The sequence below is a fragment of the Argopecten irradians genome, chromosome 2 (assembly GCF_041381155.1).
Source record: "Argopecten irradians isolate NY chromosome 2, Ai_NY, whole genome shotgun sequence".
Classification (NCBI taxonomy): domain Eukaryota; kingdom Metazoa; phylum Mollusca; class Bivalvia; order Pectinida; family Pectinidae; genus Argopecten; species Argopecten irradians.
Window position 1 is genome coordinate 10324401 of NC_091135.1, and position 13317 is coordinate 10337717.

At 34.6% G+C, this 13317-nt stretch overlaps 1 protein-coding gene across 2 annotated transcripts; it reads left to right on the top strand.

Moving 5' to 3' along the window:
- Window positions 1–343: 343 nt before the first annotated feature.
- On the top strand, window positions 344–13018 carry LOC138314410 (uncharacterized). Of its 2 annotated transcripts, none has more exons than XM_069254724.1 (2): window positions 344–674; window positions 10021–13018. In XM_069254724.1, exon 2 carries the CDS (start codon window positions 10496–10498, stop codon window positions 11627–11629), a length of 1134 nt encoding a protein of 377 aa, XP_069110825.1. In that variant the 5' UTR covers window positions 344–674; window positions 10021–10495; the 3' UTR covers window positions 11630–13018. The 2 variants fall into 2 exon arrangements, with proteins under 2 accessions (XP_069110825.1, XP_069110827.1); XM_069254726.1 differs by lacking the exon at window positions 344–674 and adding an exon at window positions 2318–2399.
- The last annotated feature ends 299 nt before the right edge of the window (window positions 13019–13317 follow it).

Here is a 13317-nt window from a genome sequence, read left to right on the forward strand (position 1 = left end):
TAAGTCTATAGAATTATAAAGTTAACTCGATCATATAAGCTTACGAAAAATGGTACTTCGCCATTTAGTCAAACTGAATATGAGTAAGAACTATAGAGTTTCTTTGCTTCTGCTAATTTGAAAACTCCCAATCATCCATATTCGGTTTGAATACATCAGTGAATATTATGAACAGTACATTATTATAATTAAGCTGGTTCCTGCAGAGCCGATAGTATACACGCTTCCACTTCTCACTTTATGCCTGTGGCCTCCATACGGCTAAGATTTTGGAGCCACATTTCGTGTGTACGAGTGCCCGGGAAGTGCTCCCGGCGAAAATAGACCAAGTCTGACTCATGCGCATTGAACATCACTGCAGACTATAGACATTAGAATGGCAGGATGCTCGTCGAATAGCCAGCTGGATGGAATCCAAACAAAGAAGTGAACCATTAATTAATTGATAACCATGGAAATGGTGTAGGTTTCGCTAAAGTGAATTGTGGATGTGGTAAAGTTTTTTCTTGATTTATCTTTATCATCAGTATTGTTACGTACTATGTTTGCGATGTGAGCGTGTGTGTATACACACATGTGGATGCTACATGTATACACACGAGGATTGGATATCTTGAGACAATGTCGTTGAGGAAAGTTATTTCTCTTGATGATCAAACTCATCTTAAAAACGTGTAAGTATGTGGTTATTTATCACCAGATAATTCATTTTTAGAAATATCTTTCATCGGTGTATCAGAAAATGAGATCGTTGTTAGATTTAGGTCAATGGTAATGACTGTTTTAACGTTTAACTTAAGTCAAATTATGATATACATGTAGTAATGTTGCAACCAGCTATTGCCATCAAACCATAATTGCACCGTTCGCGCAATAATTCTATTTTTTTAGTAGTTGACGAGAAAAAATGAATTTTAAACCACAAAATGACAAGCTCGGTTGGGAAGCGCTGTTGACATTTATTTTAGCATGAAATATTCATAGAATTGATAAACATTTCAAGTACACATTAGCTAATCATGACCATCTAAAACAAATAAACGAGCGTTTAACATAGGCTATTTGATGTCATGACTGGTAATTATCATTGCGTATAATATGCAAAGTCAGGTCCGATAACAGAGTGAATGTGAGTATCATCATAAAGCAGGAGACAGGGTTTTAGTATAAATGGAGGTCAGGTGCCGTCTGCGTATTGTTCTTGTTTCCGTAGTGATTTGACAATGGGTTCAAATGCCATTTAAAAAGACGGACATTTTTGTTTAGTCGGCAGCTAGGTGTCTTCTCGCATGGGAACATAATGTAGTAATTGTTTAGATAGGGACATTCCGGTTGTGTCGGCTGCTCGGTAGCCTGAATTCACATGTGGAGCGAGGACTGCGACCACAATAATAATGTACATGTGCAAGTAATTACACAGAGCCCTAGGGCGACAAGGCCTCATTTCCATATAATCATTGTCATCCTATTGTCACGGCGATACGGGCCAATTTATTTCACATAGGGGACTGTTTGTTGTATTGTGTCATGATCAGCCTAACTTTTTCGACTTTTGGTTTGTGAGTTATAATTTGTAAAGTAATATATCTAGTAAAAATATAATTCGTTCTGTAAATGCGTTTCACAATGACGCTTTCTAATTTGAAGTTTGTTTATGCATATTAATCTAGTATTACCTATTTGCTTTAATTTGATTACTTACGTAATTAGATAATGCATTGTTACATTAACGATTTTGATGAATTGGTAAATTATATATTCAACAGATATTGTCATAATATTGTTCAAAGATAGTGCAGTACAATACCATCGCTACTGATCGCAGCCTATACAATGTACATTGCATGTATGTAAATAAAATTCTCCGTGTGGGAAGGATTGATGTCGTTATGGGCAAACAAACATACTTTTCCTTAGAACATTAAAAAAATAAACCACATATAAAATTATGAAAAACAACTCTTTCTGCATATTAGAAGTAAAACAACTATTTTAAAAAGCATTTAATAAACTGTATTAAACAATTCGATGATGTCCATCTTAAACTCCTCAAAGTGTAAGCCTTTATATCATAATACATGTGAAATGAAGGCGTAAACACGTGCATTTTAATCAACAAAATACAGTATTTTCAAAACTCACACAAAATACAAAAACAACATGAAAGTGTGGCAGGATTCCATTTCCGTATTTGCTGTAGCATGCTCTAATTATAAATTTTCATATTGGTATATTCAGACAAAGACTTTTGATAAGATAAGAATATTTATCAAATGAAACATAATAAGATTGTATTATCCACTTTTAGGATCATCCAAAAATCTTTTATCGTCCCTTGGTCCGTATAACAAAGGCTTCACTAAGAGGTCCCTCCCTGGTGATGTGAGAATGTTAAGAAGGTATGCTGTTATTTTCGTTTGAATTGCGTTTAGTCATTGCATTGAAAGTAAATGGATTGGACAAAAGACTAACGCCCTACACAAAGCAAGAATTCATATAAAAAAATTATTTTATTAATTCTTGCTTTGCTATATATTTTGCATAAGCCAAATAAAAAATGGTTTTATAGAAAATACATTTTGCTGGGAATGACAAATTATAATAACAGAACACTTGTCATATATTTAAAGTACGTGTACACAATACGGTAATTTCGGGGAGGAATCTGATTAACTGATCCTGTGGTGGTTTCCAAGATCGCTAAAATACAATAACAACCGTATCTAGTCCGTTATATGTATGCCGTTACTGGAAATGATTTTTGCATTGAAGCTATTTCCATCAGAATCCACCAGTGACATCTACCAGTATTCAATCCATGTATTAAAGTCTACACGGTTTTCGTTATATGAAACCCCCGTTGGAATCAAAAGGTTATCAGCATGATATCAACGCTTCCTGCTGATTTGTGTAAAGTTTTGTCTATCTCTTTGCTTATATCTCAAATCGTTGGTTCCCTACCATCGATTTGCTGTCGTTCCGTGCCAAGCAGACACTTTCGCCGACATGCAAGCGTGTATTACACGGATAAAGTACTAAACTGTGATATTCATATCCAAATAGCTAGGCGATTACATCAGGGAAAACCACCAATCGATTAGATCCCCAGAATTTAGACAATCATTAGGCGTGAGACAAAGCGATGGTATTGATCCATGTAATTCTGATAAACATCTGTGGCCAGGCTGATATGGGTTTCTTAATCGATCAGGATTTTAATGTTCCTGGTGATTTCAGAAAATGGTGAAAGAATTCTGTAAAGCAATCGATATTTCTTGTCTAGATTGTTACTTATCAGAGGTAAAAGTTTTGGTTCCCTACTCCACCAATATTTGAAAAAGATACACTGATTTTTTTTTTAAATAAGTCAAACATGTCTTATTATATTGGGCCTGTCAATCCCACTTACGCCAGATACATTAAAGCGCACGAAATATGACTATATACACAAATATATAAACATAAGTTTCGAGGAGAAATAATGAAATTGTTTTATAATTATAGATAAGATATTCTTCATGTCATCAGTTAAAAGCCCCCACCAAATTAATTACCGTTTTAATATCATACACTAGTACTGAGACCATATCTTTTTAAAATGCTGTATTTTTTTTACTTCGTTAATTTATTTTATATGTAGTTTTCCACTTATTTATAAATGCACCTTGTGATTGATACAAAAGCTAACAGCTAATGAAACTGGCACACAACTTTCAAAAAGTCATTCGAACACTTTACGTACAGTTTTACTGTATACAAATTAATTTAAATGACATGGATTATTTAGTTGAGATTAATGTACTATCAATTATCTTTTGGATTTAAGGCGTCCTCTCCTTTCTGTAGAGCGTTGTGTGAGTGAATATATGTTTTGTGAGGCTGCGATATGTTGATTCATGTTACCGTTGTGTCTCTTTACGCTAGTGGAAACTTTTTCATATTGTATAATTTTAAAGTGGCAGATACACAGGGTAACACAGTTACACAGTACCCGGTCATTATACTGACAACGGACCCAGTCGTTCCACTGACTTGATGCTGCGCGCTTATGGGTCAGTAACTACCACAGTTAACTAGGTCATGGGGCGGGGGAGAGAATCCGAAGCCTTCTTTAAAGGAGCAAGTGCTCAACTCAATGCCAAAAGTATGGCGATGTTGAGGGAAACGTTAAAAAGGACAAAGTCAATTAGGAAGAAGAAAAAAAAAATGAGATTTCAATTTTAGTCGCCTTTTACGATCATGCAATTGGGGTAGCAGGTACAATTTTAACGACGCACAGGACAATCATGTTACAAAATACTATGATGTTATCAATGTTGATTTATTCATTATTCTGGGTCTTAGTTGTCTCTTTTTACAACACAACGCACATGTTTATCAACTGAATATAAGTAAGCTTAGCAATTCGATAAAATGGATGAGAAACGCACTATTTCGTTTGGTGGCCATAACGATGGTAACAACGGTCTTAATAACTGATAAATATCCAATGGTGTCCATAGATTATATGCCACCTGTACACAAAACATGAGATTAGAAACATACTATTTTTGATATTTGGCCTCAAACATGCTATTGCCTGCCTACGTGATAGCTTGCATTCTGTACCTGTATCGATTTTGTGTTATGTAAGCTAATAGGGATAAGGACGGTGTGCTTTTACAATAATTATGCACGTACTTTAGTTTACCATTATATGTCATTATACGGGAAACAATAGCTCTGTAGGCTTTTAATATAACCATGCAGTATTACAAGAGGACGGTGTGCTTTTACAATAATTATGCACGTACTTTAGTTTACCATTATATGTCATTATACGGGAAACAATAGCTCTGTAGGCTTTTAATATAACTATGCAGTATTACAAGAGGACGGTGTGCTTTTACAATAATTATGCACTTACTTTAGTTTACCATTATATGTCATTATACGGGAAACAATAGCTCTGTAGGCTTTTAATATAACTATGCAGTATTACAAGACTTTTTCATATTTGATAAGAGGAATACAGATGTTCCACTCTAAGATCACAAAATGTAGTACGACTATAGCTTGGCAATAGTTTTTCATTTTCTGACCCCAACGGTATGATATCTCTATCTTTCATGTTGGGGGGTCCGGGTCTCCCCGGAAAAAATTACGATTTAGAATGGCTTAGATGAGTTTTACGATAAAGTTTAATGATTTTAAAGCGTTCTTAACATGGTAATTTTCGATTTAAAGCTACCTGCATTTAGAAATGATAATTGTGTCGTCATAACATTATGCAACCCTACTCGATCTGAACTATATACGGCTTCACACCATCGGCACATTGTTCTGTGTAACATTAAAAAAAAGAATTAATTGTCTCGCTAAGACATAAACAAATTGATGTTTTAAGAGACATTATTAAATAGTACATAGAATCCTTGATGGACATTTTTAGTCTAGTTTGTGTGTATTGAATTGACATTATGTGCTTGAACGTTTTAGGAAATGCGCCGCGCAGCGAAAAATTTTCTAGAATGAAGTACGAAAAATGTGCAGGAGGACCTTTTTTCTTTCAAATAAGCATTTTTAGAAAATTTCAGTCGGCGAAAATGGGGGGCAAAAAGACATGTTTGCCCCCCCCCCCCGTCCTGGGGAAGGGGGGGGGGGGGGGCAGTTGCCTCCACCCCCCCCCCCCCCCCCCCCCCCCCCGCTTCCTACGCCCCTGGTTTTTCATTTTCTGACCCCAACGGTATGATATCTCTATCCTTCATATGAAAGAGTATTTCGCCCTGATACCTAGACGCTTTAATACAATTTCACAATTAAAAAATATCGCCATTAAAAAAATCATCTGCAAGAGTAAATAAGTTTGAAGAAAGTCGTTTCTGCAAGTCAGTTTTCCTTACGTATTTATTTGAACTTTACAGTAAATCCAGCTTCATGTTCTCTGAATATAAATGCAAATTATATCAAAACATTTGTCGACTCTGTGACATTACAAGAAGTGCCTACACCAACACGAGTGTAATGCATGCGATAAGCGACTAGCGTATACAGTGTTGTCTGGAATACAATTGCTTACATTACGTACATATTATGTAGATGTAAATAGATGGACGTACAGCTTACACCACTGAAAGTTTTTTTTACAGTACAAATATTTTATTCCCCCAGATAGGAATGCATATACATATACACTGTATGTCCATCTGTATTTGGATGGAGCTGCCAAGCTTCAGGCACCTTGAGGTCAACATCGCAAACAACATTGTGCTCTAAAGTCTTGAAGGGTTCCTCTAAACCTTTCTATATTATAAGGCTTTTTATTTTTTTTTCGTAATATATTTTAAAACTTTAAAAAGCCTAATAATATAGGCTTGTTTAGCGGACTACTCCTAATGATATTCATGTACCGTAACAATGCGCTCATATCTCTTCGATGCATGGATTGGCGTATGGGCGCAGATGTCGTGCGTTCTTCGCTCATTATTTATCTAAATACAGTCATATGACTGGTGAATAATCCTGTACTGTACAGAACATGTTTTTTTTTTCAAATTGGGTTTGGTAGTTAGGCGTTGGTCAATATATTTTGTTTCTAATTTTGGATTATTAAAAAATGAGAGACTCACTTCCATGTACATTGTTTGCTCCTAGATGCTATGGAATGTTTTAAAGATACTCCACCGCCGTCAGAGCAGAAACGGTGCCCATCATTTGAACAATAACTGATAAATAATCGTGTTTTAGAATATGTGTAACTAATACAAAAATGCATATCAAATAATATTTAAAGTTTTGCATTTGGTGCATTCACAATCAGTACTTAATTCCATATAGGGCTTAGCGTCATGGATTTATTTCGTGATGCAATTAATTATTTTTATATTCTTATCTTAAAATTAGAAGCTCAAATTTTCAATGGTAGTGTAATGGTATAAGTAAGTTACTTTTGTAACTGAAGAAAAATACTAATCCGTCTGCTCTTGTTTTTGATATAGAAAAAAATATTATTCGTCTGGGGTGAAGCGTCTTTAAATATAGCTATATCATCACAAGATTAACTGGACTAATGCGATGTCTCACCCTTATGTCTTCAATGTTACAGTAGACCCGATCATAGAGCATGAAAGAACGTAGAAAGTTTATTTTACCTTTTGATTACAAAGGAATTTCCAATAAAGTTGATTTTCCAGTTGAATATTCCTGATAATTATCAATTCAAGGAGTTCGATAGAAGTTGTTTTATGGTTAGTATGAATATTTTCAAACAAAACACACAAAGATAGTGTTTATGGAATTAGTCACACTTCAATGATTTATTAGGTTATCCTACATTTTCCATTGTTGATTAAACCACTGTCGGCTGGTAGCAGGTTAACTCGTGACCTTTTGAAATAGGGTTGAAATGTTATACCAAATGATAGTAACAACGGAAGTATTAATTTCCTTTCTCCGGATACATAATGTATGTATACGCATAACGTCGGTATCAAGTCTCCTTCCTCTCGCAAGCCACTGTAAGATATAGAGTTCAGTCAGCTTTAAAGATAGGTTTCGCGAATTGAAATAATTTTTATAGAGACTACGAAATTGAAATTTATCCTGTACATAGATATAATCTTCAGATAACTTTCAATGCATACAGCGAACAATATGGGTGGTTAGTTGCCTAGCTTGACCAGGAAAATACTTCTCTAAAAATAGAGCGAAGTCAAGCTTTACATAGAACATGACGTACTTTTTTCCAAAACGAGGCCGCATCAACAAACGAAAGCTTGCAACAAATGTTTTTTTTCATCTTCTCTTCCGTTTATCGGATTTTACAAAAAAAAAATATATATATTTAGTTGGGCGAAACCTACCTTTAAACATCGTACAGTTATGGACCTCAAGAGTTGTATATAGCTGATTTACAAACCTAGTGTAGACGATTATTTTTGACCAAATGTTAAAACATTTTTTTCAGCTTGAGATAACATTTTTGGTGTATTGCATTTAAAGTTTAGAACTGACGTATCAGATAGTTCTATTCGTGTTATGAGCAGATTTTGCGATATCACCAGTTTGCTTATTAAATAGGTACTATTGCAGTCATAAACCGAATTTCATTCTGATTCAATAGTTCCAGGAAATGGAACACCGTTTATTTAGTGCTGTGTGTTTCTAAATAATAAATATGTTTGAAAATTATATTTGTGGTTTGAAATTTGTCATTTGCAAATTATACAGATAACACGTACTGTTTCTCCTGTCAGACTTTATCTATAGATAGCCATAAGACTTACATCTACAACTGTTTTTATTTTGATAGTGAGTATAAAACTGAAGAAGACAATCTTTATCATTTTGTAAGGTATAAACAGATATATGTTACCTTTATCAGATCACCATTTGTATTGTTTAAAGAAACAACAAATAGGTATCATTAAATCACAGAGCGATCACCCGGATACCAGGTACTATTTACAAATAATTTCCAACATACTGTCTTATGAATTTTACTACTGTACACATTGAAATACAAATGTATATGTACATTTATTTAGGAATCTTCCTTGATAGGTCATATATCTATAAAACGGAAAGTTTTTGCTTCGGCTTTGCGCCCAGCATAAAGGAAGTAGAAAGACTGGTCTGGTCGTTGTCAGTAATATAAGACTCTTTCATATGTGGATATGAAGGATAGGGATATTCTACCCGAGGGTCACAAAATGTAGTAAAATCCGAGGCTTGCCGAAGGTCACAAAATGTAATAAAACCCGAGGCTTGCCGAGGGTTTTGCAACATTTTGTGATCCCGAGGTTAGAATATCCCTATCCTTCATATCCATTTATGAAAGAGTATTTTTCTTTCATACCTCAACGTTTTATTGCAATTTTACAGGTATAATATCCCGCCATTTTGAAATAGATTCGAAGAATTCCACGACTGAAAGTCAATTTTCCATATATGAAAAATTACGTGGTATTTCAACAAAAATTCCGTTGTTTGCATATTTAATAATATTTACATTTTGCCACAGCGACTCCCATTACTCTAATGATAACCTTGATCTGCATTATGAGCCAATAAATGCAGCTTAGACTTGGTGTAGTAATATCTTTATAAATGGATATGAGTTTTGTTTACTGATACCATGTTAGTCCGCCCGGGAAAATTGACGTTGTTGTTGAATGAATCCATTTGGTTATGAAACTATAAAAAAAACCTTTCAAATATCTGGATAATTGAAAGTAAAATGAAAAGCTATTGAAAAACATTGAAATTGTGTTGTCTTTTCAATTTTTCATATGGACTATTTTTTATCACATTGAACTTGGGAAATACAAATTTTCCCTCGCATCTAAATTACGTTTTACTTTGAACTAGAAAGTAAAATGTAAATATAACAATTAAAGGATTGTTAGATTGCATTTATTGGAGATATAAATGCAATCTAGATGGCAGATAAATATTCATAGCGCCCTAACGGGCACTATTCTATTTATCTGCCACCCAGATTGCATTTATATCTCCAATAAATGCAATGTAACAATCCTTTAATTGTTTATTAAAACCTGTCAAGTTTGTGGGAAAAAAATGTTAAAATTTTACCGAGGAAATAGAAATTTTGTTGACGCCGTGACGTCACGAGGCTTTATTGCATGGGTAGCCATGTAATACAGCCTCAGACGGCATGGGTGTATTGACCTAGACCAGCCAGTATTACACCCGTAGGTATGAAAGAAAATGTGATCTGGCGGGGTGTGTTTGTTCGGTGTCTTCGGGGGCATGCTGCAGAGAGATCGCACTATAAAAATGCAAAATTTACCTTATTGCAAGGAGACAAAACATGAATGTCCCAGAGTCTTCCAAAACATAGAGATGTAAACATATTTGGTATACCGACGTTGATACCCCTGGCTGTTCATAGAACATCTAACTAAAAGACAAAATCGAACATTTATTTCCATTGCTAAAGCGGTTGTAAAGACCCAACGAAAAATTTGCTCTCAATACCTGTCATGATTTTAAGAGTTTCTTTTTTGTTTTGTTTTGCAGGATCACAGAGACGATAATTTTACCCTTGGACAACTTCGTATCACGTGACCTCTAAACATGCAGCATTTCCATGGTCATGAAAACTTACACGTGCTCTGGATTAATTTGTTCTCCATCTTTGAAGAGGTCAAACAACAGTGTTCGAGCCCAACAGCTGTGTTCCAAGAAGTGTACTAAAATGACAATGATGTGAATTGATAACCTTACGTCCTAGGAACAGACAACTCCGGTGTGGTATTCAGTCATATGATCAATACACATGTTGTCATATATTTGACAAATCGACAAGATGTAAGCATTTGTGATGACTGAAATCAGAAATATGGAGTTTCAATGCATTCCATCATTTCAATTCTGCCAATCAAGATTGGAAATGTTACTCTTTCAACGTGGACCAATAAGTATGTGTTAAAGTAACGTATTTTAGAAGGCATTGTTATTTAGATTAACTTTGCAAACTCATACATTTCTAGATATGCTTGATACGGATACAATGAAGATCTGTGGCAGATTCCACGGTTTAAAATCGTTATATTCTAGTGTGTTTTCAGTGGTCCTAATCTTCTTAGTGGTAGGTAATATTTACATAATTCCCGAAACAGTCCCACGTAAAATATGCGAGTCAAACATTAACTGTCGACCACAAATCAAGCCCCAATTCACAGTGAACTGTACAGCGGAAAGCGAACGTGATCCACTTTTCAGTTTAACCATGTTCACAACATTCCCATTCGTGAAAAATAAATTCCAAATTAATATGAATACATTAAAAAATTGGAAACACATACATCATTCTCCTCAGCTAATTCTTTATACAGACGATCCAAAAATAGCATCGGCTAAAATTGATTCTGATTGGTCAGTTCAAAACGTAACAACAGAAGATGTAACTAAAGTGCCAGCGTTGCGCACGCTTTTCCTGGAATCTTTCAAGCGATCTAAAACACACTTGTATCTGTATGCAAACGCAGACATTTTATTTGATCTATATCTGATCGAAGTCTTATCCAGTATCGCAGAATTCCTGAAAACAAATGATTTTCAAAGGAAACCGGTTTTGATAGTCGGCCAACGAACAAATGTGAATCTTTCTCGTATTGACAGCCAAGGACCTGACGCCTGGAAGAAAATACTGCGGCAGTCCTACACAGTTTATACGCGATTTCAGAAGAATGCGATAGATTATTTCATAACGAACGAGGCTTTTCCTTGGAACGAAGTGCCCGAGTTAGTTATAGGACGTGTTGGGTATGACAACTGGATAATAGCATATGCTCGTTTTAGAGGATTCGTTACCATAGACGCTTCGTCAGCCATTTCAGCCATTCATCAAACAAGCAGTAATGGCAACTACGAAGGGTTCCAAAACGGTAACTGGGATTTCAACAGAGAGATGATTAAAAACACATATCCACCATTCAACTACGCCTTGTGGGGACAGACCGACTGTTGTGATTATCACGTAGTTTATGACGTATGTAGTCGCGTGGAGGTTTTGAAACGCCCTCGTTTACCTGCATATTGTAGCAAGCTTGATTTTGTTCCGTCCGTTAAGCATGCATTATTGGGAAGTGATATACATTACCTGGGTGTTAAGCAAGGATCATGATCTCCTATATAATTACTGAATACTGAATATTTACTAGTTTTGAGGTAAACTCAATTATGTGTTTGAACTTTAAAATCTGTACTAAAAAAATTCGTAGAGTATGCGGAGTTTGTTTTCAAATATTGCATAAATCTATCCATGTGTAGAATAAAATACGTAAAATAGTCAAAAATGATTGGTTGATCGATATAATTAGCAAAGGTTGCGTACCAGATATAGCAATATAGTAATATTCACACTTTCGATGATGAAAACTGATTCTTTAGTAGTACAGTTTTGCCAATAAAATCATTGAGCAGCATTCCTGTTGTCTTTAGTTTTAGGCTAGTCAAATTATCGAAGGAAATACTATTTGTTAACTGATCGCATTGTATCTGATTTTCCGTATGGTTATTTGTTTGTGCTATTATCCCATTTATCTTGAAGACATTATTCACTATTCTAGTGACGTAAGGACATGTTGTCCGCATCATTGTTATAGCGGTTCTTTGTTAATTTGTTATGTCTCATATTATATACAATTGTTATATTGTCTCGAATCGAAAGTAAGAGTGTCAATTTGGGCCCTCTGACGGCCATGACCAATAAGCAAGATTTTTTGTTTACAGATACTTGCGGTTTAGGACATTATGATATAATATTTAATTAAGTTAGGGCGGAGTCCATGGTGAGTTGATGGATAAAGTAGAATGTCAATTTTCTGTTTTGTCCAGTTTTGCTGAAACTAAACGATATGAATGATTTTTCATGAATTATTATGTATTGATATGTTGAAAATAAATTCCAAATTGGAAAATATAACTTACTGTCAAAAACAGTTCACAGAAACCTTATTTTTTTAAATGTCCTATCCTCGGGTATCTACGTGTATATAAAAATGAAATAATGCTTATCGGTCATGGCCACCAAAGGGCCCAATTCACGAATTGACACTCTTCCTTTGGTAACCTTCCGCCAAACTTGCTTTTTTTTTTTTTTTTTTTTTTTTTTTTAATTTATCATGACTGCGTTTTTATTTTAATGACGATGCACAGAAACAGCATTAATAATGTCACAACGGTGAGTCTTTTTTTAAAGATAGTAGCTATTATATTTGTTTTATGTGTATATAAATGCAATGTCGCTATTTGTGTGTGTTATATAACAATTATTTTTGCTTCAAAAACAGCATTAAATTGTTTTAATAGTACATATTTTTTTCTCCATGTCTCGAAGTTTGTGAGAAGTGATTATTCGTATTACATCGGTATATAATATATTTATTTATCTGTCTTCCTCTAGGAGAAAATAAAAAAACCAATAACGATAAATTACAAAAATGTAATTGTTGGCAGTATGTATTTAAGTGATGTGCTTAAATTAAAGCTTTCAATTAAAATCTTATTTATATATCTTCTTTGTTGTACTTTTTAATGGAACGAGGCGAACAAGAAAAAAAAACCTTTACTACTCTCTCCAACTCATTGTCCAGAATTAAAAATTCCTACGGCTTACCCTCAATTGACCAATTGCTCAATTGGTTCTGTTTCTTGCAAGCATTCATAAAATGTTGTTTCTTGCAAATATGTTGTAAAAGGCTGTATTTCTAGCAGGCATTCATAAAAGGCTCTCACTGTTTCTCGAAAATATTCGTAACAGGCGTGCCAGCATTCATACAGACTGTGTTTCTTGCAAGCATTCACAAAAGG

Coding starts and splice junctions, on each gene's coding strand:
- LOC138314410 (XM_069254724.1), top strand. CDS start 10,496: ATGCTTGATACGGATACAATGAAGATCTGTGGCAGATTCCACGGTTTA.